This window comes from Telmatherina bonti, assembly GCF_933228915.1.
Source record: "Telmatherina bonti genome assembly, chromosome: 21".
Lineage (NCBI taxonomy): Eukaryota > Metazoa > Chordata > Actinopteri > Atheriniformes > Telmatherinidae > Telmatherina > Telmatherina bonti.
Genome location: NC_136630.1, coordinates 10995827 through 11021398, shown reverse-complemented (window position 1 = coordinate 11021398; position 25572 = coordinate 10995827). Strand labels below are relative to the sequence as shown.

General features: G+C 40.4%; 1 protein-coding gene across 2 annotated transcripts; it reads right to left on the bottom strand.

Moving 5' to 3' along the window:
* Positions 1–2128: 2128 nt before the first annotated feature.
* Positions 2129–17862, bottom strand: myoz1b (myozenin 1b). 2 transcript variants are annotated; one of them, XM_079260736.1, is made up of 6 exons: positions 17727–17862; positions 14548–14634; positions 7206–7372; positions 7050–7116; positions 6763–6949; positions 2129–2791 (listed from the first exon to the last, which is right to left on the bottom strand). In XM_079260736.1, exons 2-6 carry the CDS (start codon positions 14630–14632, stop codon positions 2560–2562), a joined length of 738 nt encoding a protein of 245 aa, XP_079116862.1. In that variant the 5' UTR covers positions 14633–14634; positions 17727–17862; the 3' UTR covers positions 2129–2559. The 2 variants fall into 2 exon arrangements, with proteins under 2 accessions (XP_079116862.1, XP_079116863.1); XM_079260737.1 differs by having other exon boundaries at positions 7050–7113.
* Between the last annotated feature and the right edge of the window lie 7710 nt (positions 17863–25572).

Sequence of the window (25572 nt, the reverse complement as noted above, 5' to 3'; positions counted from 1 at the left end):
GGCTGGCCACCTCAGCAATAGAGGCACGGAAGACAGCCCATTCGGACTCAATGTCCCCCGCCTCACTCGGGACATGTTCGAAGCTCTGCTGAAGGTGGGAGTTGAAGCTCGCTCTGACAGGGGACTCAGCCAGACGTTCCCAGCAGAACCTCACAACACGTTTGGGCCTGCCAGCTCTGACCGGCTTCCTCCCCCACCATCTGAGCCAACTCACCACCAGGTGGTGATCAGTTGACAGCTCCGCCCCCCTCTTCACCCGAGTGTCCAAGACATGTGGCCGCAGGTCCGATGATACGACTACAAAGTCGATCATTGAACTGCGGCCCAGGGAATCCTGATGCCAGGTGTACATATGGACACTCTTATGCTGGAACATGGTGTTCGTTATAGACAATCCATGACGAGCACAGAAGTCCAATAACAAAACACCATTTGGGTTCAGAGGGGGGGGACCATGCCTCCCAATCACTCCCCTCCAGGTCTCACTGTCATTGCCCACGTGAGCATTGAAGTCCCCCAGCAGAACAATGGAGTCCCCAGAAGGAGCACCCTCCAGCACTCCCTCCAAGGACCCCAGAAAGGGTGGGTACTCTGAACTGCTGTACGGTGCATAAGCACAGACAACAGTCAGGACCCGTCCCCCCACCCGGAGGCGGAGGGAAACTACCCTTTCATCCACCGGGGTAAACCCCAACGTGCAGGCACCAAGCTGGGGGCTGATGAGAATGCCCACACCTGCTCGGCGCCTCTCACCATGAGCAACTCCAGAGTGGAAGAAGGTCCAGCCCCTCTCGAGGGTACTGGTTCCAGAGCCCAAGCCATGCGTCGAGGTGAGTCCAACTATATCTAGTCGGAACCGCTCAACCTCGCGCACAAGCTCAGGCTCCTTCCCCACCAGAGAGGTGACGTTCCACGTCCCTAGAGCCAGCTTCTGCAGCCGGGGATCAGACCGCCAGGGTCCCCGCCCCTTGCTGCCGCCCAGCTCACATTGCACCCGACCCCTACGGCTCCTCCCGCAGATGGTGAGCCCACGGGAGGTGGGGCCCATGTAACCCTTTCGGGCTGAGCCCGACCGGGCCCCATGGGCGAAGGCCCGGCCACCAGACGCTCGCTCTCGTACCCCGCCTCCAGGCCTGGCTCCAGAGGGGGGGGGTCCCGGTAACCCGCGTCCGGGCAAGGGAACATTCATGCCCAGGTTGGTCGTCATCATAGGGGTCTATGAGCCGTGCTTGGTCTGGTCCCTCCCCTAGACACCTGTTTGCCATGGGTGACCCTACCAGGGGCATAAAGCCCCCGACAACATAGCTGCTAGGATCTTCGGGACGCACAAACCCCTCCACCACGATAAGGTGACGGCTCAGGGAGAGGAAGAAAAAAAAAAATCCAGATTTTCATAAAAATAAATCGTCATAAACAGCAAATTCGAATTAATCGATTAATCGCCCAGCCCTACTTGTAATGAGCCATCGATTTGGCTCAGGTGTGTCACAGCGGGGAAACATCTAAACCTGCAGGATGGTAGCTCACCAGGACCGGACTTGGCGACCCCAGTAGACCATGTGACTGTTCACTGAAATGTATTTTAGAAGGAAAAATCTGATTTTTTTTTTTTTAGTTCTTTGTAGATGAGACGGCTCAATTTCTTTTGCACTTAAAATAAAAGGGATTCTGATTCTGATTTAAGCATTCAGATCTGAAGTTTGACCTGTGAACAGTCATATGGAAGCAAATAAAGACTTGGAAACCACTGTTTTGTTTTAGTTTTTTTTTTTCTGAAACAGCATGCTCTAATTAAAATACTTAAACAGAACCTTAGTTTGTAACTACTGAAGCTGTAAAATAAATGTAATGGTGTGGAGATGTAAAAGGATGAATTAGTGGAAAACGGAAACAATTATCTCGATGAACCCTTGAGTCTCATTCTTGAGTAAATTCATTCCTGGTATAAACAGATGTCCAAGTGTGAGTATTTACACAATATAAAAAGACTGTGGAGCCATAAGTTTATAGTTTTGACTTTTTTGAACCCGTTCATTCTGAGCAGCTTGTGGTTTCATGCAGGTTTGAGCAAAAGAATCGCAGGTTTAATTTCAGACTGAACTTTTGTGGAAGAAAAAGTCAGCAGACATCTGTAAAGAGGATGTTTATTGCACATTTACATTGTTATTAGAGTGCAGAGTGCTTTATCTTTTGCTGTTCACAAAGGTCTCACATTGGCTCACAGAATGCAAAATTAGCGTAAGACTCCTTCAGAATTGAGGGGGTGAGGAGGCACACAGGAGATACTTTGTTCGTTTGAGTCATTTTCAAGCTATTTTTGTGTCTTTTCATTTAAAGTCGACGTCATTGTGTGTTCGAGTGTGCTTCTGCAGCTAAAACGAGGCTTCTACTATCGGTTTCTGTGACATAAATGATAATCTGCACATTATTCTCATCCCGACCCCCATGATAAAAGGTATTCTTCGAGTCTGCGGGTGTGTCGGAGGTCCAGTGCATCTCTTGATGTTTGTTACTTTCCGTCTACATGGGCTGTAAATATGCTTGTGTCTGCATGCGTGTTCACAGGTCGTCTGTCTCTCCGTCGAAGGGGGCGTCCAGGTCCATGTGGATGTGCGAGTTGTCCTCATTGCAGACCCAGCCGATGGGCGTGCGGTTGAACGAGGGCCGTGAGCGGATGTCGGCCTGCAGGGTAGGAAGAGGTTCTGGTTCCTCATTGGCAGCGCTGAGCTGTGGGAGCTCAAAGGTCAGCATCTTGGACGCTTTATCGAAGCCGCCAAATGGCAATGCCGTCCTGGGGAGGGGGGACAAAAAGGAGGAGTAGCTGTGAACATGATATAAAGCCTTTTCAGACAGAAAATTCCCCCTCTTTCTGCTTTGAAATTTATGTAAGAGGACATAACATGGATTTAAAAATCATCATTGTTCTTCTCAAATGTTAAAATAAAATGAATAGCAGCATCTTTCTTATTACACCGTGTCATTTATTTTACCAAAAACAAACCAAAAATGCCGACATGGTGTGTGCAAAGTAAAACTCCTTTATTTGTTAGCTTGTAAAACCACTTTTACCAGCAATGAATCGTAGTTCCATTTTTCTGCATCACGTTCAGTCTCTCAGAACAATCTTTCTCATTCTTCTTTGCTTTTTTTTAGTTGAGTTTTTCCAGCATGACTTTACGCAAAGGCCTTGGCTATCTCCTTGCAGGCTTAAAGACGTATCAGCAGCAAATCTATTGGCATTGCATCTTGCAGCTAATTGTCTGCAAGATGTCCAGGTTCATCACATTTCCACTTTGCTCTTGTCTGTCCAAATGACTTTGTTCCACAAGTCTTGTGGTTTGTTCAGCTGCTACTTTGCAAACCAAATCTGTACTACTGCGTTCTTTATAGAAGGAAAAAAACATTCAAACAAGCCTTTTATATTGGGTCTCTTTTCTTTTTTTTGATTATATTGTCATGCTCTTTGGCATCTAACATGCTAAGGCTTGAATAGGCTGAGTTCTTGGTTTTTATTTAGTTAGTTATTTTAGCATTATATTGTCTAATCTTGGGGTTAACTTGCTGGGATGTCAGCTTCAGAGGACAGTTTGGCAAATATCTTCAGTGTTTCCACTTGTAAATGAACTTACTCACTGTGAGTACCTCTGTGAGGTAGAAATGATTTAGAAATGATCTCATAGCCTTTCCCAGACTGATTTCAGCAGCAATAGCTTCTCAAAGATCGTTGCTGATGTCTTTCCTCCATGACATCATGTTAACGTACACCTGCACACTCCAGACCAGCCAAAACTTCCTTTTTTCTGAGTGTCATTAATCAAGTGCATTTATTTTGTTAACAAACTGTTACGCAGCCTCCTAATCCATGGGAAATGTGAGGTGAATTTCAGTGGCATTGTGTGAAATAACAGCTCTATCAGAAAGGTTGGCATTGAATAATATCCAGACAAAGACAGAAACAAGTATGAAGAAACATTAAATATTCATAAGTTGATAACAATCCAAACTAAATGACAAGAATAAGATGTTAAAAATAGCATAAAAACAGACACAATTAATACAAAGCTTTGCAAAAGACTTACAAAAAGACCCACAATGCACAATGAAGGAAAACTAAAACTCTCAGCTTAGTTTTATCTCAGTCGGTTTAGGTGTAAATATCACAGGAATCACAACCTGTGTGGTTTTGGTCGCCTTATAAACAGGACTGGGGGATGACAAGTGAAACAAACGGATAAAACACTATGACAACTAGACAGATGAAGAGGAAGGGGGTATCAGTCAGATAATAATTAACACAGTTTAAAGCAGCTTTTGTTTCCAAGACAAGTAAAAGTGATAAAAACCGATCAGTGACAAGGCGCTAATTTCTTCTGGATGTTTTAATCCTGCTGTTAACTTTAGCATAACTGTGAAGTTGCAAGACACCACAGATTCTTTTTTAATTAGATTTTTTATTTTGATTTTTAATCACTGATTAGTAAATCACTGATTTTGCTAGAACTCAAACTTGAAATGAGCTGCAGAGGTCAGCTCTAATTGTCCATTGGACTAATCAGGTATGAAAAATGTATGTGTGGATGGATGGATGTATGGATGGATGGATGATGGATGCATGCATGGATGGATAGATGGATGCATGAATGAATAGATGTATGTATGCATGGATGGATGAATAGATGTATGTATGGATGGATGGATGAATGATGGATGCATGATGGATAGATGGATCGATGGATGCACAATGGATGGATGCATGGAATGATGGATGCATAGATGGATGCATTCGTGGATGGATGGATGCATGAATGGATAGATGGATGCATGATGGATGGATGCATGGATGGATAGATGGATGGATGGATGCATGGATGGATGGATAGATAGATGGATGCCTGGGTGGATGCATGCATGGATAGATAGATGGATGAATGGATGGATAAAACTTAAAAATGGTATAATTAAAGAAAATTCCAAACTAGGCTAAGCCCTGACCCAGATAGCAAAAAGTGACCCAAATATCGCCCACATTTGGCTTTGACTTACCGCAGCGATTCCATATGAGAGTGGCTGCCAACACTCAGCCACATGACCACCATATGTGGCCAACAAGGAAACTGCTGTAATCCATTTCTAGGCTGACTCCTCCTCATTTTTGGCCCACACAACACTCACCATAACCACGCCATAAGTGCCAAAAGTTGCTCAAATTAGGTCCGAACATGTCTGCTATCTGGCAGCTGTTTCAAGATGGAATGCAGCTGGTGTGTGTTTTTATTTTTCTCTCTCTAACCAGGATGAGTCACAAATTAATGGAGAGTTTAATGTAAAACTTTTACCATAGTTGGTGCATATTTACATAAAACAGAACTGTAATGACACCTGGCACCTCTGGAATTTGGATATGGGCTTCTTGAAATTAAAGCTTCACATAAAGGCTGGAGCCTTTCCCAGCAGCTATTATGTGAGAGGCGGATCACACCCTGGAACAGCCGCCAGTCCATAGCAGGAGGACATTAATATGTAAATTGTAGCCTCAGTTTCCTGTTGATAGCTGACAGGCGTGGTGCCTGATGTGTTCTTCTGCTGCTGTAGCTCATCTGTCTTAAGGTTGAATGTGTTGTGCGTTCAGGTTGATTTTCTCCCCACCAGTGTTTTTTTTTTTTAAGTTACTGCAGCGTTTCCGTCATCTCCAACCATCCTGCCCATTCTCCTCTGACCTCTGACATCCACATGACATCAGTATTTTCTTCAGACAACTGATGTTCACTAGTTATTTCACACACTACCATCCCACAGATGATTGTGTGTGAAAATCCAAGTAGATCTTCATTTTCTAAACCACTCCGACCAGCCTGTCTGGCATCAACAACCATGTCAAATTCAGTCACTTCTTTAACTTTAAACTTCTGCAAGCTGCATTGAATTAATTCATGTCTCAGTGTGTTAATTTGCTGCCCTGCTATTGGCTGATTAGATATTTGCGTTAACAAGAAATTGAAATGTAATCGAGGTGTTTGAAAGTGATTGCAAGTGAGAAATGAAACGTCTCCAACATGTACTCTGGACTTTCCAGAGACATTTCTTCACCCATTTTCTTGGTAAAAATCCGTAAAATCAATGAGGAGCACAGCGCTGCGACCGGCACTTTGTGTAAGTACAAACCATAGACTGTATATAAAGAGATGACGGAGCCTCCGTGACATCACCCGTAGGTTCTGAAGAGCTGAATTGAAGCTCAGTGGGCGGTTCCTACCATTGCCATCTTGGCAGGGGCATGCGTGAAGTTGGTCTTTTTAACATGGGAGTCTATGGGGATTTGCTCTGTTTTGCAGCCTAGTGGATGAAGGGGGAACTGCAGTTTTATGCTCTTCTGCATAGGCTTCACTTTTTACCGCCGGAGGTTGGCGCTTGATACAAACATGTCAGCAAATATTCCAGAGTACTTGCAACCACCATGCACTTTATATATGACCTTTGTGCTGGCCTGCATGCTGATTTTTTGTTCATTAGGGTACATATTAGAGATGTGCATGACTAATTAGTTTGTTGGAATTGTGCACAAAGTCAATGTTTTTTTTTTTTTATCAGAATGGGAATCATAGTGCGTGTTTATGCAGTGCAATCATGCTGGTGTAATTAGTTTGCTTTAATGATGTATTCTGACACGTCAAAGGCTGAATTATTACAAGTAAAGTCATTTCAGTTCACCTCATCATGAAATTTTAAAAAACATCATTGAATTATAAAAACTTGCTTGTGCACCTGTTGAAGCTCTTGTACTGAGGCAGATCTGGGTGGATTTGGATGGGTCCTGGCATGCAGGCCTTCATGGTGGCTTTCAGCTCCTCATTGTCCTTCATGGCACGTTCCCATGGCGATATGTAGGTGCGTACATACTCCTTCCTTCTCTTTGCTCTCTCTACCTCCTCGTCCACTTTCTCTTCCACCTCTGACATGAACAGGGACAGAGAAAAAGAAAAAGCCAGAGAAATTAAATTCAAAATCTCAGCAGGGAACAGCACCGTCAAAGCACAAAGATAAGATCCTACTTTCTTCCTTCGGCATTTCAGGCTTTGGCGGAACAGGAGGAGACATCAGCAGGTTTTGAAGGTTCTGCTGGAAGAAACAAAAAAAACAGGATATGTCATCTGAACATATAACGTGGATTCCTGCGTGAGCAAACCGTTCGACTTTCTCACTCTCACCATGTTCTCGCTGGTCACGATGAACTTCTCTACTCTCTGCTGCCTCATCCTGAACATCTTAGAGCCCTTGTTTTTGAGCAGGGAGAGCTCCTCTAGCATCACATCCCTGGGGGTCTTGATCTTGGTGCCCAGGTCGAGCTCGGCAGCGTCAGCGTCCAAGTCATCCTCTGACAGGAGGAGACAAATAAGGAAGAGAAACGATGGAGGAACAGAAAAAGAAGACGTAAGCATGACTTGCAGTGCAACTTAAAAGTTATTTGAACAGCTATTAATGCAAAATTTAATGTGAAGAATAAAGCCTGACACTGAAATGACTATTTGTCTATAATTGCTTTAATTAGAATATAAAATATTATTTTATTGTTCAGTTTTAAAAACTGAAACTGCTGCCAACATTATGTCACTGTGTTCTAAGTAATGTTAATTTGCAGTTAAAGTTGCACGCAAGTTTTTTTTTTTCTAACTTTCAGTGAAGTCTTGTGTCATTTGGCATACTTTGGCATACATACATGATTTCTAAGCAGCCAGTGTTTCCAGTGATACCATTTCTGCTGCGGCCAGTAAACAGCAGATGGATCAACTGGAGGTTCAGCTGCTTCTCTTCGAGCCAGGGTCAGATCTGTTCTGAATTTTTACCTCTTTCTTAGAGATACAGATACTGTTGATCAGCTGTAGAGCTGCCACCTCTATTGTACTTGTCTGTTTTTTTTACTTATTTATGATGACCCTTTACAACATGCTGAGATATCTTCTTTGTTTGTTTGTTTTTGATTAACAAATCTTCAAGGATCACTTTGTTGTTTATATGAAATACAATTTTTATTATTTAAAATCGTTTTATTTTTGATATTCAGGTGGATTTAACAAACAAAAAAGTTATTCCATCATCTTTTGTGTTACAGAAATTTTGCACTTTTTTTTCCAGGTTGGTTGAAAGATTTTACAAAACAGCCCAAATATTTTGTTGGGATGATATAGTATGACTATCATAACAATTTACTGATGATTATCACTACAAACAATATTATGTATGTTTTTTTATTTATATTAATGTGACTCTATGATGCATATTTCAGTCTAATTTATTTTAATATGCAAATCCAGAAGGGCAAAAAAATAATCAAGCATTTTTCACAAACTCATTCATTCATTCTGTATTGATCCTCTCAGATCAGCCTCTGCCAGAAACAAGCGAACAGAGAAAACTCCGCCCTATGTCCTGCCTGCGGGCTGCTGATTGGTCAACTGCTAGGAGTAGTTAGTTATTTCTTCTCATGAACGTGCACAACCTAGAGAAGATGACCAATCACTGAGTCCCCTCCCCGGGACGTCACTAAAATTTCAAAGTTGAAAAAAACTCTCTAAAAGAAATCGTTTCCGTTGCCATGGAAACCGAATGTAGAGCGTGCTGGAAAACTCAAACATGGGTTTAGGTGATAAAATAAATGGCGCTGCTCATATGTCTGATGAGTGTTCAACACAATAACACTGTAGAAAGCTGAGAAAACTAGAAATAACATAATTGAGCCTCTTTAAAGTAACGGATTCAGAGGTTTGTACTGGCTTGTCAGGAGAAGAGTTATCCACTCTCAAATCCATGGGTAGGGGGGAGTAAAAACCTGGTTTATGTTCCATTACATGTCTGGTATAAAATGATGGATGTATAGGCCAGTAAACAGCATGTTTTTATCGTGAGGCTCTTCGGCCATACTGGAAATGATAAACCCGGTGTGTGGCGTTAGAGGATGCGTTCAGGGGAGTTTTAGGGGTTAGTAGGCTGAGGCAATATGGAGGAAGAGGGCACTGGGGAACGTCACAGCATGCTTTTGTTTATGGAGGGAAATCCTTCTAACGCACATGGTCTCTCTGGCCTCTCCTTTTCGTCGCTGATGCCGGGATGTGAGGGATTTTACTGCTTCACAGAGCTTCTCATAAAGCGCTCTCCTCCTCCACCTCATACACTCTGATATCACTCATAACACCTGGGGTTCAGCCATAAACCAACACACACAAACACATCTGTAAAGCTAGAAGTTGGCATCGCAATGCTGCAGAGAGCAGTGCCTCGTAAATCAGGCCTCTGCAAGTGGTTGTGTGTTATTTGTGTGGGTGTTTGTGTGTGTTTGTGGGTGTGAGGGTGAGGGAGAATAATTGAGGCTGCTGAGCAGAGAGAAGTCTCCCATGGGGATATTTATTAGTGTTAATTGAGAAGAATCTGAAACTAGAGCTGGCTGCTGACTGAGAGGAAACTGGGAAGACTGATGGAGGCAGGAGGGGGACAGACGGCCAGCATGCAGGACGGCAGAGTGACACAGTGGAACGGATAATGGAGCGGTGTGTGGGTATTAACTGGAGCAAAATAAGGGATAAGCGGGATAAGCTCCTGAATGAGTAACCACTTGAAAACAAACCAGTGCAAAGATCCAGATGTGGTTGCAGATGTGACAGCAGAAGGACTGGTTTAGGAAAAAAAAAAAAAAAAAGCAAAAGAGACTAATGGAGCAAGAGAATGACAGATTGTTGCATTAAAGTATGTTTTTAGACACCAAATTTAGTTTGGAGGTTTGTTTTTTTTTTCATATCATTCTGATTCATGCAACAAGTAAATTTTAGCTGAAATATGCAAATACAGCAGTAAGCATATTTAAATGATACTCTAAGTTAGCAACTATGCTATTGCATTATAATAAACTATAGACAGACACGTTCCTTTGACAGTAGAGAAAGAAATATGTAGTGAAAAATATTCAAATTACAAATATCTTGTTAAGCAAGCATCACCATCACTTCCTTTTACAAAGAAACTACGTTTAGAAGCAAAAATTTGAAATAAACGGTGTTGCTTTCCTTCACAGGACATTAAACGATATAAATCTCACGGCAGATTTGCAAGTACTCTGGATTGGTTTGCAAAAAAATCTTGTACTGGTAACACTGTGTAGCTTATGTTTCAGGAAAATATTTATGTGATGCAAAAGCATTTCTGGTTGGTTTGTGTGACGTACCAAAGAGAAACAGGACTGGATTAACTTTGTTTTTAGTGAGAACATGGAGGGAAACACAAAGTATTCTCTGTAAAGACGGCATTATTATTAAACAACCAGTGTAAGTATGTAAGTAACTAGCTAGTTATGATCAATTTTAACGTTAAAGTGGAACTATTATGTGCATTTCAGGCTAATTTATTTTTATTTCTGAGACCAGAAGGGCTGGGATTGATCGAGTTATTGTCACAAATCACTTTATTTACTTCAGACCGACCCTCTCCGTAGGCTGTCAGATCAGCCTGTGGGCAAAACGAGTGGATTGAGACTCTTCCGTATTAAGCCCCGCCTTCCGCCACTGCACTACATTAAAATATGTTCATAGTTGTTATGTCTGCTTTTTTTCATCAATGCAAGTTGTTTTAACACCTAAAATGAAAAGATTCAGGAGTAAATTGACAGTTACCTCAAGAGCTGGATAATTTTTCCCCCCTGTTGCCATTTCATGCACTAAAAAAATATCTTTAACAGGGTCCTATTATGGTATTTGGAGTTTTCTGAGCTTTCTACAGTTTTACAGTGTTGAATCCTCATCAGACATGTGAACGACACTGTTTTTTATCACCTAAACGCATGTTTGAGTTTGAGTTTGAGTTCCAGCACGCTCTCCCTTCGGTTTCCATGGCAACGAAAAATGCGTCGTTTTAGAGAGTTTTTTTCTACTTTGAAATCCTTGTGACGTCCCGGGGGATAAGGTTCGGTGACTGCTTACCTTCTACTGGTTAACAAGGGCATGTACAAATACATCAGGCGGGTGGAAAACGTCAGATAAAGTTATTTCCAACGATGGCTGGTGAGTTTACCAAAGAGAGACATCCTGCTGCATTCCTTGCTGTGGGTTGCTGTTTTCCACTTTGTTTTCAGGGTCTGATTCAGGTTCCAACATGTAGGGCTGTATGCTATGTGTTGACATTGTATTTTTTTTTTTTTTTTTTATTGAGTTCATATTAGCCTAATCCTTCTGTTTATGAGACGTTACAATGACGGTGAAAGCAGGTGTGGTGCGCGCTCTCGATGTAGAGCAGTGGCGGGAGGCGGGGCTTAATGCGGAAGAGTCTCGATCCACTCGTTTTCCCCACAGGCTGATCTGACAGCCTACGGAGAGGGTCGGTCTGAAGTAAATAAAGCAATTTGTGACAATAACTCGATCAATCCCAACGCTTCTGGTCTCAGAAATAAAAATAAATTAGCCTGAAATGCACATAATAGTTCCACTTTAATAATAAAAAATAGAATGTGTTTGAATTCAAAATGTCGTTTATTTATTCCTGGAGAAAGACTATAAATTAATATATAAAATTATTATATTGGGTGGTATAAAAGTATGAAAATATGAATGCATTTTCTATTCTGAAAAGGAATGTAAATCTATACTTTGTTTAATAAAACTCTGCCCCCTTGTGGTGAGAATATTTAAATCCAAAGCTACAAAATCCACCTTTAACAAGAGCAGAGGAGGATTGTGGATCCAGGCCAGTAAGAGGTTGAAATTGGGTCCCAGTTTTTCTAAACGCACCAAAAGGCTCTGCAGTGCCTACAACATCTGAAACTGTAAAAATCTGCTCCAATCTAATAAAACTTCCTTTAATCATTCCAGACAATAACATTATAATTATATATTATATTCTTGTAATGATGTAATGATTTCCATGAACATGGATTTGTCTTTGTACAAATATTTGACTTGGAAATGAGATTAGTACATGTATTGACCCATGCCAACTGGGAAACATCTAAGATCCATTAACGGTCTGGAGGAACAGTGGGATCACATGATTTAGCACCACTTTTGAAAACTAATTTACTTTTATAATCCATATAGTTCAAACCACCAAGACTTCCGGTGTTTTCTGTTTATTCCTGGTCTGAGATGCGTTGTGTTGCATGTTATGATTTTTTTAGTTACATTATCAATGAGTAAAATGATGAACATTTTTCATTCAACTCGTTGATCTCATGGAGATACATAGGGATACTACAGGAAAATATAATTCTATATTGCCGCATGATCAACATAGCACTTGTGTTTTTGTTCTACCAACAAGAAAATAAAACTAAATTTAACAACATAAAGCCAAACGTATCATATATGATACATGCAGTCTCATTTTGCATCACTTTTTGGATAAAACTTTGCTCAAAATCCAGTTGAATGCAATCTGATACTGGTCTTCTGCCCCCTAACAGATACCAGCAGAATATTACACTACAATAATTTTGAAATAGCCTATCACATAGTGATATATGATAAAATCCTCACAAAAAAAGTATTTTTTGTTGCATTTTTTTTTTAATTTGGCCAAAGACCTCACATTGACAAAATTGGACTTTTGTCATAATTTTTTCATGAGTTGGGTTTTAAAGGGTTAAAATAGTCAATAATCAGGGAGTGATGTTATTTGGGGTGGGGGTTCTGCTATCTATCCTTCTGAGAACTTGCGTGTTTTTTTTTTTTCAATTGTTTTTAAATGTCCTGTTATCAACTGTTTGTTTTTTTTCCTCTTTATGACTTGGTTTTATCATGTAAAGCACTTTGTGTTGCCCGTGGCATGAGAAGTGCAGAAGAAATAAAGTTTGATTTGATTTTATTTGAAAATATTTGCTGAAAGAAAAGAAAACTAAGTGCCTACAAGAAAATGTAAACCTAAGAGCTTTCTACCTTAACTGGTTTTTATTGAGCTGGTTGTGATACGAGGAGTTTTTACCCAACAGAGCAAATAATTGAATGTTTGCCTCAATGACTACTTTTATCCATTAAAATAAGGCACGGAGCATGTAAATACATTAGTGCGACGTACACAAACATTGAGAAAAAAAAAAAGATGTTAGTGTTTTCAGCACACAGATTAAAGTGTTTTTGTCTTATATTTTCCAAAAGAAGCAGAACATTTTGAATGTGTTTTAGAAACTTTATCTGTTTTAGAGTCAGCACCTTGCTGCTCTCATGTGATTTTACACTTTATGGCATCAAGGCTTATTGTTGTCTTGGGTTAGGATCAACCAGTTAGTGACACATGAACAGCAAGGCCCCTGGTATTGCAAGAAAACCTTCCTTTACAAGTAGATATTTATTATTTAATGCTTTGACTGTTAAATATATTATGTTATTCCCTTTTAACGTCACGTTTCTTTAAATCCAGTGTAGGCACTTAAATAATTATGTAAAAGTACTCCATTACAAATACAAGTTTCACTTAGATACGTAGAAATAACAACTTATGTGGAGCTCCCTCCTGTCCGTGAGTCCATCCGTTCATCCATTACCTAATACCGCCTTTTATCATTAAGAAGCTCACAGGGGGGTATAGAGCTGACCCCAGTGGACACAGAGAAGCTGTGCACTCCTTAGACAATTCCTCTTTCAGTCAAAGGCTGTGTTTCCATGGTAACATGTCGCAGGAATCGTCTGTAATATGTTTTCCACATTATTTAACATTAAATGTTATGAAAAAGAAACGCAGTATGAAGTCTAAATAGTCAGTGAAGCAGTGGAGTGTTTGTTCAAAACGTTTGACTCTCCGTTATAAATAAAAACAAAGTACTTTGAGTTTGGACCACTTTAGGCTGCACAGCTAGCGTTTGAACAGATGGACCAACCGGCAGGTCTGGCAGAGAGAGTTGCATTAAATTGTCTTTTTCTGGTGGATCTTTTCCTTTCAGTAAAATCTCAGATTCACAGGAGGAGAATTTTGGAAGACAGGAAGAAAGCCATTCTTATTATGGGCAGCCGATGCAGTAAAACAAAGAAAACAGCAGATTTTATGAAGTGTCGGCAAAAATAAAGGACTAATTTTATCACGTACATGAGTTTCAGCAATAACTGCAGAAAATATGTGACTTTTTTTTTAATTTTTTTTTTATGCCAAGCTCTTAAAAGTTGCACTAATTCTTGGTAAGTCACAGCTTACACAGCCTCATACAGATACACGAAGCACGAAATACGTCTGACATTTTATGTTGCCTATGATGGTGACAGATTTGTAGCCGCTTTGCCATTTGATAATGACCCACATCCCTCCGGGAGATGCCGCATGCATGTCAGATATTCTGTTACTGCTTGGAACAAGCGTGGGGCCTGTATTAATTGTGGTATCACACAACCACATGCAGTAATTCACATATGTGCAGTCAGCTGCATGAATGCGTAGTCAGCTGCCAAACAAAGCCTGAAAATGAGATATTTCCTGAACTGGATAATGACACGGGAGTGAAAGGGCAACTGGAATTGGAAGTTCTCACAGTGGGCTTGAATGTATTACTGTTATGCTGTGCTGCATGTGTGAAAGTGTGTGTTTTACCAGTCTGGCTGATGTGGGACAGGTCAGTGATGATCTTGTTGGCCTTCTTCCTCTTGTTAGAAGGGGCAGGAGTTGCGAAAGGCATGGCTGCAAGGCAGAGCAGACCAAAACACTTTGCAGTTTTCACTAATGATAACCGCTCTCCATTACAAGAACATCTTCACAAGAAGGATGACGCTCTTTTATCTGCATCTCAGGGTTTCATTTGAAGCTAATAAAAAAAAAAACAGGGAAAAAGAAATAGCAATGATCACACTAAACTATATATATATATATATATATATATATATATATCTTCTCTACAAAGCATTTGGACATTATTTAGCACAATGTTTGATTTTTTTTAACAAATTCCCATCTCCTTTACATTGCGTACTGACACACAGGGTTCCGACACATATGGAACTGCTTTGCATCTGTCTCTCTGACAGGAAATATCATTTTATAATGCTTCACCAAGCAACATGAAAGATTTACAGTCTAATTTGTCTTTCTTGTGCATGCTTCCGTAATAGTCATGCTGCTTTGGTAATATTTCAAGTGTTCGTACATCTCCCAGTTTTTGTTGTCTTATATTGTACGAGAAGTATGTTTAAAAACCAGGAATGAAAAAGTGTCCAAGCAGTTCCTTTTCTATAAGCAACTATAAACTAAACATCCCACAACAACAAAACAAATGAAAAGAGTCATTTTGCTGGTTAGGATGTTTGCATGGAGACTTGGGCACCAATATAAATGGTTATGATGTTTTATTGACAGCCAGATTTGCTGCATAATGACCGAAGTGCTGAGTATTATCAGCTGGTTTGGAGGTCAGACAGGAGGATCTTTAGCCAAATACCAAGTGTAAAGTTTCCTGTTCAAATTCACTTCGTAGGACATTAAATGCAAAATAAAATACATACGATTGCCAAAAGAAACACTATCATTTTCCAGGTTGCTATGGCAACACATCCCACAACTGTATTGTTATGAGCTCTGGAAACGCTACACATTCAGTACGGATGCTTTATTTGACTGAAATCCCAGTTAGTGCAACTGGTTCCTGATCAAATATCAGTATGTATCAACAGGTTGAGGATGAGAACGGAGGGCTTCAGCTGGTTGTGTCGTTGCATCATTTACTCCAACTGAGCAACCATCCTGCAGGTTTTAGTGTTTCCATGGTACAACACTCTGAATCAAGTGAAAAGGTTCCTTCAACAACTTGTCATATTCTGCACCTGCCTGGTAATGAGCCATCGATTTGGGTCGGTGTGTCACAGCGGGGACACACTAAAGCCTGCAGGATGGTAGCTCATGAAGACCAGACTTGGAGACCCCTGGTCATGGTCTTTTTATTCTTCCTGCAATGCTGACCCTCAGAAAACTCTACTTTTATGTTACCTGATGCCAAACAAAAAATATCTGCAGATGTAAAAGAAGCTTGACTTGTATAACATCTCCAGCTGCTGTCGTTTTCTACGTCTCATCATGCATCTGCAGAAATAAACTGAGCATCTCATCTGTAAACTTTACCTTTTGCGAATTGGAACAGTGACCCCTGAACTCATGGTTTCTATGTGGAGGTCCACAGAGTGGGACTAGATCCCTACCTTTCTTATAAGCATATATTTGCGTAGAATTTTACTATTTTTTTCTGCCTTTTCTTACATCTTCCTCCACTGGTTTGGATGATGACGACTCCTTTAACTTTTCAAAATTTTCAATTAAGGTCTTAGGTTGACGTATCTTTCCTTGTGACCAATCAATAAATTGATTTACTTGAATTCATTAGTACCAAAAATGTGTTTTTTTACACAATATTAAGAGTTATTGCCCAATTTATCTGGCATGTAGGGAGTCTAACAGACAGTCTAGCAAATTAAGCATGAAGATACTGACTGGTATTGAAGTGTAAAAAACGTCCTTTATTATCCAAGCAGATAGAAAGCTATCCCCAAGAGATATTTGTGTATAATGAAGTTGCACATCAGCCTCAGATTGGAGTGGGCTCCAACTGAACCTCGGTGGGTTCTTTAATCAAGTTAAGCACACTTTAAACATGGTGTATAACCTCAGCACGCCCTTGAGGACACTAATTCCTGGTGGCAGCTCGTGTCTCTTTTGACTAACTGCTCTAATGGGGCAAAAGCAGTATGTTGCTGTCAGTTGCACAGGTCGAAAGCAATTATGTAAAGCTTGAGGTGAGTCCCAGCACAGGAGAAAAAGCAGGAGGGCCCGTCTACAGGGAGACAGTTAATGTAATTGCTTTTCATCCGCTGTAATTGAAGCTCATTTCCTAGCTGGGGATTCAGTCCTGGGTGAGCTATTTTTATGAGTCCATGTTCTATAGCACTTCGGTGAGTGGGATAGTCATCAGCACGAAACATACATGCAGCGCGCGCACACAGATTTGCACTTAAATAGCTTTCCTCTTGTGATTAATGTGAGTCAGTGGCTGCAGGATTAAAAGACTGGAGATTACAGGTGTTTTTGGATGTTCTGGGAAATGCAAGATGGAGGCCGCGCCGATGGCAGCTATAGAGGAGCTGTGTGTGTGAGGGCCTGGGTCCTGTTACTGTCTCGCTAAAGAGAAGAGGAGCTCCTGTCCCCCTTCGACCAGCCTGTTTTAGCTCCAGATAAATCTCGAGGGGACAGCTGGGGAGGAAGGGCATCAGTCAGCACATTCCCAAATACACACATACATCCATCCCTGCGGACTAAAAACTCCACCGCGGAGGGCCACATTCCTCACAGACTACACTGTTAGGTAAGAAGTTGTGGAAAACAAACTGAAAGACAACCCATGATTCAGATTTGGTTTCTGTAACATTTGAATAAGCCTCATTTAAAAAAAAAGAAACTGCCAAGATTTTCACAACATTTGAGGCTTTCTCAAGCAATTACTGGGAATATTCCCAAGTAATTTTGCAGTACATTGACTTTTTAATTGCCGCTTTATTCATTCAGTCCGTCGCAGAGGTTCCCTCGGGTCGCATACAGCCAAAATCTGCTGACCGCAGAGCTCAAATGCAGCCGTAACTGTCTCCTTGTGCTTAGACACGAACCCAGATCATCTGATAACTTCACGACCATCAGAGCTAAATAATCCACAAAAACTCAAGGCATGTGTGGGAGAGATTTCTTGGCTTTTTCTATCAGTGCTACCACCCAGTTTCTCCTCTCGGATGTCCTACCTGCAAGACCCAGGTATCCACAGGAAGACACAGGTCCCAGAGGAACAGGAATTTAGATTCCCAGAGCTTGTATTGTACTGCCTGCCCTCTTCTTTGCCCCGCAGAGAGTGAAACCCTATCAGCATGGCTGCTCCAGTGATATGGACCAGGCCTGGGGGTGGGGGGGTGAACTGAGTTGGGGGCACAGGTGGGTGTGGTGTTTATAAGACAGAAAATGGCAGAATTAGAGGCAATAGCAAGTTAGTTTGATTTCATGGCAAATGTTTCTTTAAAAATCTAATGCTTGGTGTGTGTTTAGTTTCACCTGGAAATATTCAATAAATAGAAATGATTTGTGTTTGTGTTGTTGTGACAAAGCCAAAAATCTTTTTTTCTATTATTAAATGGCAGCAGGTTGGTAACTAACATGGTTGGGTAGAACAAGTGCACAAAAGAGTCTCTTTACAGTGGATTCATCATGAGCACATAAGTCATCATTTTCTGAACTGCTTAATCTAATGGGTTGTAAGAAAGCTGGAGCCTGTCCCAGCAATCATTGGGGGAGAGGTGGAGTACACCCTGGACAGGTCGTCGGTCCATCACAGAGCCAACACAGAGAGACAAACAACCCTTTATGCACAGAATCACTTCTAGGGACATGCGTGTCTTTGGATGGTGGGAGGAAACCGGTGTACCCAGAGAACACACACACACACACGGGGAGAATATGCAAACTCCACACAGAAAGGCCACCATTAGAGTGCTAACCACTAATCCACCGTGCAGCCCAGCCGGAAACATAAGCAACATAAAACTAACATAAATAAATTGAACATATTTGATTGAAATAACTTCAAGAATCCATGACAATTACACATCAGTGCTCACATTACTATGTCATGTAGGAAAACAAATTTAAGCATGCTCAGAATTCATTTTTAAGCCCATGATGAGGCACATTATGGGCAACTCACACGTCTGTTTTGATCAAGTTTAATTAGCAGACGTCAGCAGCGCTCGACGTTAAACTCTGCACAAGTCTGACAATTAGCCATTGGCGTGAGTCAGATGCGTTACAGCAGAGAAACTCGAAACACACAGCAGGACTGTGGAGTTTGAGGACCAGATTTGGCCATCCTTAAAAGCAACCCTGGAAACTATTAGTGTAAAAAAAAAAGAAAAAAAAAACCCAACCATGAATGTAAGTAGTGTACATATCAAATTTGATGTTGAGATCTATGACAGATGAGTCCATTCCTGGTCCTCCAGAGCCACAGTCCTGCCGGTTTTAGATATCTAAACCTAACATTCATTCATTCATTCATTCATTTTCCGAACCGCTTATTCCAATTCAGGGTTGCGGGGAAGCTGGAGCCTATCCCAGCTGGCTTTGGGCGACAGGCAGGGTACACCCTGGACAGCTCGCCAGTCCATCGCAGGGCCACACAGAGAGAGACGAACAACCACACTCACGCTCACACTCACTTCTAGGGGCAATTTTAGAGTGACCAATTAACCTATCATGCATGTCTTTGGATGGTGGGAGGAAGCCGGAGTACTCGGAGAGAACCCACGCATACACGGGGAGAACATGCAAACTCCACACAGAAAGGCCACTGACCAAACCAGCCAAGGATTGAACCAGCGACCTTCTTGCTGTGAGGCCACAGAGCAGTCTCCACCGTGCAGCCCCCATTTCTAACACATCAGATTTAATTTAAATGCCTTCCCCTGACAGCTTCTTGTCAGGTTCTGCCCGAGCATGTTGATCCATTAGTCTGAGTCAGGTGTGTATCAGCAGGAGACCTTCAAAACCTGCAGGACAGCTGCCCTCCAGGACATCACCGATGTATGGGGTTTACAGCTGTCCCATATGTCCTTTGGTTAGAGTTGGATCTCTGTTGCCCTGTGATGGACAGGCGACCTGTCCAGGGTGTAGCCTGCCTCTTGCCCAGTGATCGCTGGGATAGACTCCAGCTTCCCAACGACCTTTCATTGGACTAAGCGGTTAAAAAGACAACAGACTCAATCTCTGTTTCTGGAATTATTTCTTCTGTTTTTGAGGGTTTTTTTTTTTTATCAGGGTGTCTCTAAGTTCAGGCTCAACACTTTGCAATGGTTTCTCCCTATTCCTGTTCTCACCTGGTCTTCCATTACTGATTTCCAGACCTGATAACTAATTCCCTAAGTCTTAGTTTCTTTTGCTTTTGTCAGATCCTTATTGTTCGTTGACTATTTTGTCTTTGTGGCTTTACTTTGATAGTTTATCATAGTTTTCTGTGAGTTTTTGGTTCATGTTGTTGTAGCATCTCATGACAGAACATGGGGACCAAGGAGGAGTCAGTATTGTAAATCTTTGCATATTTCAGATAAATGAGCCCAAGCTACATTCTGCATGTTATTGCAGGAGTGGCGTTTTGCACTAAAAGGATACAAAAACTGGCCACCGGTTACACACTGCAAACATTTGATGCAGTATAAAGCAAACAAGGAGCCTTCAGACTGAATATATTCAAATTCATTTCAAACAAGCTTTTTGAAAGTCGCCCTCATTTGCAAGAGCATTGTGATGTTTTTTTCTTCCCTTTTAAATTTTCATCTAATTTTCTTTTAGCTTTTCAACATGTTTACATCCTTGCTCCATCTTTTTCTTTTGTAAGGCTTTCCCTATTGAGAATTGAGGTTTTTTTGTCCATTCTGGCTTCACACCAGCAGGTCCTAATTTGCAGATTGCCTCATCTTGTTTGTCGTCTCCTGATCCTCATTGCGTTTCAGTTGTGTGTTCGTGTTAAGTAGTTTTACCTTGCTCCTTGGATCCCCTGTGTGTGATATATTATCACTGCTCACCTACTAATAACTCATTTTAAATGATCCAATGGATCTACTAAAGATTTTATTTATTTTATTTTAGTTCTTTATTATTACTTTATTTGTAACATTTTAATTTTTATCCTTTATACTTGTTTTATTACTTCTCTTATGATCGTATGACTTTGCACCTTGAACCAATCAACACTTAAATTTCGTTGTCCATGAAAATGTTACAATGACAATAAAACCTGTCTATCTACTAAGTCTGAGTGTCGATTTAAGTCCTTCTGAAATCAAAAGGTGACAATGGTATATGGTGGTTAACATTATTGAATCAACTTTTTTAAAAAAAAAGTTTTATTTTTTAGTTTAAGATAATATATCAAATAACAAATTCTATTTGTTTTCGCATTTTACACACCAGGTGTATCAACAAGGGAGAGTGGCTTATGTTGTTTTTATTGTGTTTTTAATGAGATTTTAACCTATGTCTGTCTGATTAATTATTTATTTATTTTTAATACGCACTTGTGAGAGGTGGAAGAGTGAGTGTTTTTAGTGTTTTATTTAGTCACCAGACAATTTGAATCTATCTATCTATCTATCTATCTATCTATCTATCTATCTATCTATCTATCTATCTATCTATCTATCTATCTATCTATCTATCTATCTATCTATCTATCTATCTATCTATCTATCTATCTATCTGGTAAAACAAGGTTAGATTTAGTGAACTCTTCACAGCATATTACTGCAACTGTTCATACATGTTTGAATGATCTATGACAACACAGAAGGACAAGACTGAACCGGACACAATATATTACTGATATATTAGCAGAAATGTGTATCAGTTCTGTCATGTGTACAGGTCTGTCTTCTCATTACAGTTTTTCCACTTCTTCAGTTTACAAAGATCAGAAGTTGGAACAGCCAGAGGATGTGTGTGTGCTACTGAGTATACCATTAACTCTAAACTCTGAAGTCACTGGTTGCCAGTTATTAATTTAAAAAAAAAAAAAAGGACCAGCACAACGATGTGAACTGGATTGTTAAAACTCCAGATTTATTGGTCCCACTGCTTCTCTTCTGCAGGTGATTTTGAGAACATGAAGCAACAAAAGAAGAGAACAAATTGTTTTTTGTTTGAGTTTTACTTGCCAAAGGCTGTTGTTGATGAGTTCCTCTGATGGTCTCTTGGTACATCTACATCTGGGCATTATTAGCAACTTGGAGCCTGTTTTGAGCGGGAGTTACACTTGAATCACCCTGTCAGTCATCTTGCAGCTGTTTAGATTTAACCAGTGGCTTGTGTTATTAACTTTTGCACAGGTGCATCTGTGGAGCAAAGTTATTTAAAAAAAAAAAAAAAAAAAAAAAGCTATGCTCTGGCACTCAGTTGCGGTCTGGCAGTTCAGCCTGCTGGGGTGGACGGATTGTGTGGAATTCCTCAAAATGAAAATACATGTTTTTATGCGGCAGAAAGCCACATTTTCTCATGGCATTAGTATTAACTATCTAACGAAATAATTACCAGCTGAATTTCAACCAGCATTTCCAGATTAAAACTAATTAATGAGTAGTATTTGCAGACTCATACAAATTTGCCATCTGTGAGTAGCACGTATAATGCCAGTAATTCTACCAAAGACACACCCACACACACATTGTGACAATTAGTATTAGTGGTTAACCTGTGGAAAGTTTCAAAAGCTCCAAAATTATATTTGCATTGCATAAAAGATTCAAAACTAACATTTAAAACACTAAGACACATTTAGAAAGGCTGATAAGGAGGTAAAATGTGCTGGACAGTGGTTATACTCATCATCTTTGAACAATAAGGGATCTATCAGACCCATCATTGTTCAAAGATATTTTACTTCACAACACAGTTGAGGTTGGATTGAGTTAAAGATAGAATGCAATGCAAAGATTTACATGTTAAAGTGGAACTATTATGTGCATTTCAGGCTAATTTATTTTTAATTCTGAGCCCAGAAGGGCTGGGATTGATTGAGTTATTGTCACAAATCGCTTTATTTACTTCAGACCGACCCTCTCTGTAGGCTGTCAGATTAGTCTGCGGGCAAAACGAGTGGATTGAGGCTCTTCCGCATTAAGCCCCGCCTCCCGCCACTGCACTACATCGGGAGTGCGCACCGCAACTGCTTTCGCCGTCATTGTAACATCTCATAAACAGAAGGATTAGGCTCATATGGACTCAATAAAAAAACAAAATACAATGTCAACACACGGCATACAGCCGTACATGTTGGAACCTGAATCAGACCCTGAAAACGAAGTGGAAAACAGCAACCCACAGCAAGGAATGCAGCAGGATGTCTCTCTTTGGTAAACTCACCAGCCATCGTTGGAAATAACTTTATCTGACGTTTTCCACCCGCCTGATGTATTTGTACATGCCCTTGTTAACCAGTAGAAGGTAACCAATCACCGAACCTTATCCCCCGGGACGTCACAAGGATGTCCAAGTAGAAAAAACTCTCTAAAACGACGCGTTTTTCGTCGCCATGGAAACCAAACGGAGAGCGTGCTGGAACTCAAACTCAAACTCAAACATGCGTTTAGGTGATAAAAAACAGTGTTGTTCACATGTCTGATGAGGATTCAATACTGTAACACTGTAGAAAGCTCAGAAAACTCCAAATACCATAATAGCACCCCTTTAATATGATTTATAAAAAAAAAAATTAAAAAAAAGGAGGTTCAATATTACTTTCAATATTTCCATCTGTTGTTGCAGCTAAGTGTAGACTTTAGTTTACTGTTTGGGTTCTGTTCACACTTTCATGCAGCCGTTTCATGTGAAAACATTTACAAACCCAGTGCACTCTCTACACTGCAGCTTAAAATCAGCAGTGCACCATTTAGCAGCTAAGAGCTGCAACATTTTCTGATCACTATAACCTTTATAAAAGGTCAGATTTGGAGTTAGCAATGACCTCATCAAGCTGTGAGAAGTATGATGAGCTAAGCTGCATTATGCACACCTTGGCTTGACTGTTTCTTGCTATTTCTTTTACAATGCATGACGCAGGAGGGGAGAGATGGTGTGCTCTGGAGAACCATGAGATGGACAAAATAAGAGTAATGCCTCATGTTTTGAAAAATTTCCAATGGGCTTAAACATTATAGTGACGTAGGATGGTGTGATGTGCCCACAAGCCAGTTGTTGGCCCAAGGTCTGCGCGGTATACACTGGGATTCAAGTGGATTATCACGTTACTTAAAACACCATTGTTAAAATATCATCTTCTGCAGAATAAAGTTATCTGCTATGTGTATGTGTATTATGTAAATATAGGCAAAGTCTTTAAAAAATATTCTGAAAACAGTAACTACAAATTAAAAAATAAGTATTCATGCCAGATGTACAAAATTTGAGTTTTTGAGAAATTTTTTTCTGATTTCTGATTTCACAACATGAGCAACATTGCAAATCCAATTAAACCACTCAGCTGATTATTTTTATTACAAAATCAAAAGGGTGATTTTGCCAAGCAAATAAATGAACAAAGAATGAGAAAATTATACAGAGTAGTGTTTTCCTGAAAAAGTACTCCCAAAAGGACCAAGTCACGTCACCATTAGATTCAACTTGGTTGTGGTTGTGATTATGATTGTTTATGATTGATTGATTGATTGATTGATTGTAATAGTGTGGCAAAAGTAAGGACTCGATTGCAGGACAACAAAACAGGAGGCAGACAATGCAGACGCAAATTTTTTATCATGAGAACCTCTTTTAGACAATCACAGTGGAAACACGACAGATGATCTGACAAAGAGAAACTACAAACCGTGGCTGTCCGAATGTCCACACTTGTCCCGAACCCATCATTTACTACTCAGACATGCACTACATAGCGGGTTATATAGTGGACTCATTCTGTTGGCAATTCAGACACAAAGCTAGCTATTTTCTCATGTAACTACTGACTGTCACCACGGCAACAACAATGTGTCATTCCATACTCCTGTGAAAATATTTTATTTTCTTATATTATTTTTCATTCTTTACTTGATTCATATTCATTCAATAAATAAGGATATAAAATGAATAATCTATATATAGTTCTATTGTTGTTGTTTTTTTTTGTGTTTTTTTTTCACCTGCTTTGCTTGTACTTGCGACATTTTGAGCTCCTGCCATTATATGGATCCATCAAGTGACCGTCGATGCGCACTAATTTTCAGGATGCATTGTGGGTAATATTTAACTGTATCGCTTTGTTTTTCTTTCTCGACATTTGGAAACCCCAAGGATCTGGCGAGACCACTATACAGATCACTATGTAGGGAATAGTGGGACATTCTGACACAACCCAGGAGTACCAGTACAGAAACAGGTGAAGGGAGTTAGTCAATTAAATCCAGGTGCATGGAAAAAGCAGGAAGCAAAAACAGAACACACAAGGGTGACACTACAAAATAAACAAAAGCACTAAAAGCCAAACCCACAGATCATGACAGGAATGGCCTCTGGCTCCCCACGGTCACCCCCGTTGACCCTGAAACATGGTGACAGGATGTGTGAGGCTGGATGAGGAAGCACTTCCTCGTTGCTCTCAATCACACCGTAAAAAAACCCATCAGAATTAGACATTTATCGCCGTGCCAAATAGTTGGAGATTAACAGCTCCAAAAATAGGTGAAATGGGTTGCCTGTGTGTTGGATCTTCCTTTACTACATTTGTGAGGTCCTAAAGCTTTGTGGGGGACCGCAGATTAAATGAAGACTAAACTGCAAGTTCTCACTTTAAAGGAGCCAAGACAGGATCAAAACTTGGTTTTACGGTTTTGGTTATAACTATATTAGGTATGGACTGGTGATTTACTTATGTTGGGTAGGCTAGGGAGCTAAGAAATTCCCAAACAAGTGTGCACATGAAGAATAATAACAATAAATTTTTGCCATGAGATTAAATTTCAGTCATAACATATTTCTTTACCTAATTAAGGGACCTAGTTTACAATAATAATATTGATATAATACTGTACACTGTAGGTATTTTGTTTGCGTGTGTGT

What these genes read in the sequence shown, in the direction of transcription:
- myoz1b (XM_079260736.1), bottom strand. Translation starts at nt 14,632, where the DNA reads ATGCCTTTCGCAACTCCTGCCCCTTCTAACAAGAGGAAGAAGGCCAAC. An exon ending in TCGTGACCAGCGAGAACATG is followed by an intron (nt 7,117 to 7,205) that starts GTGAGAGTGAGA and finishes TGTTTCTTCCAG; the next exon opens with CAGAACCTTCAAAACCTGCT. An exon ending in CAGTACAAGAGCTTCAACAG is followed by an intron (nt 2,792 to 6,762) that starts GTGCACAAGCAA and finishes CCCCCTCCCCAG; the next exon opens with GACGGCATTGCCATTTGGCG.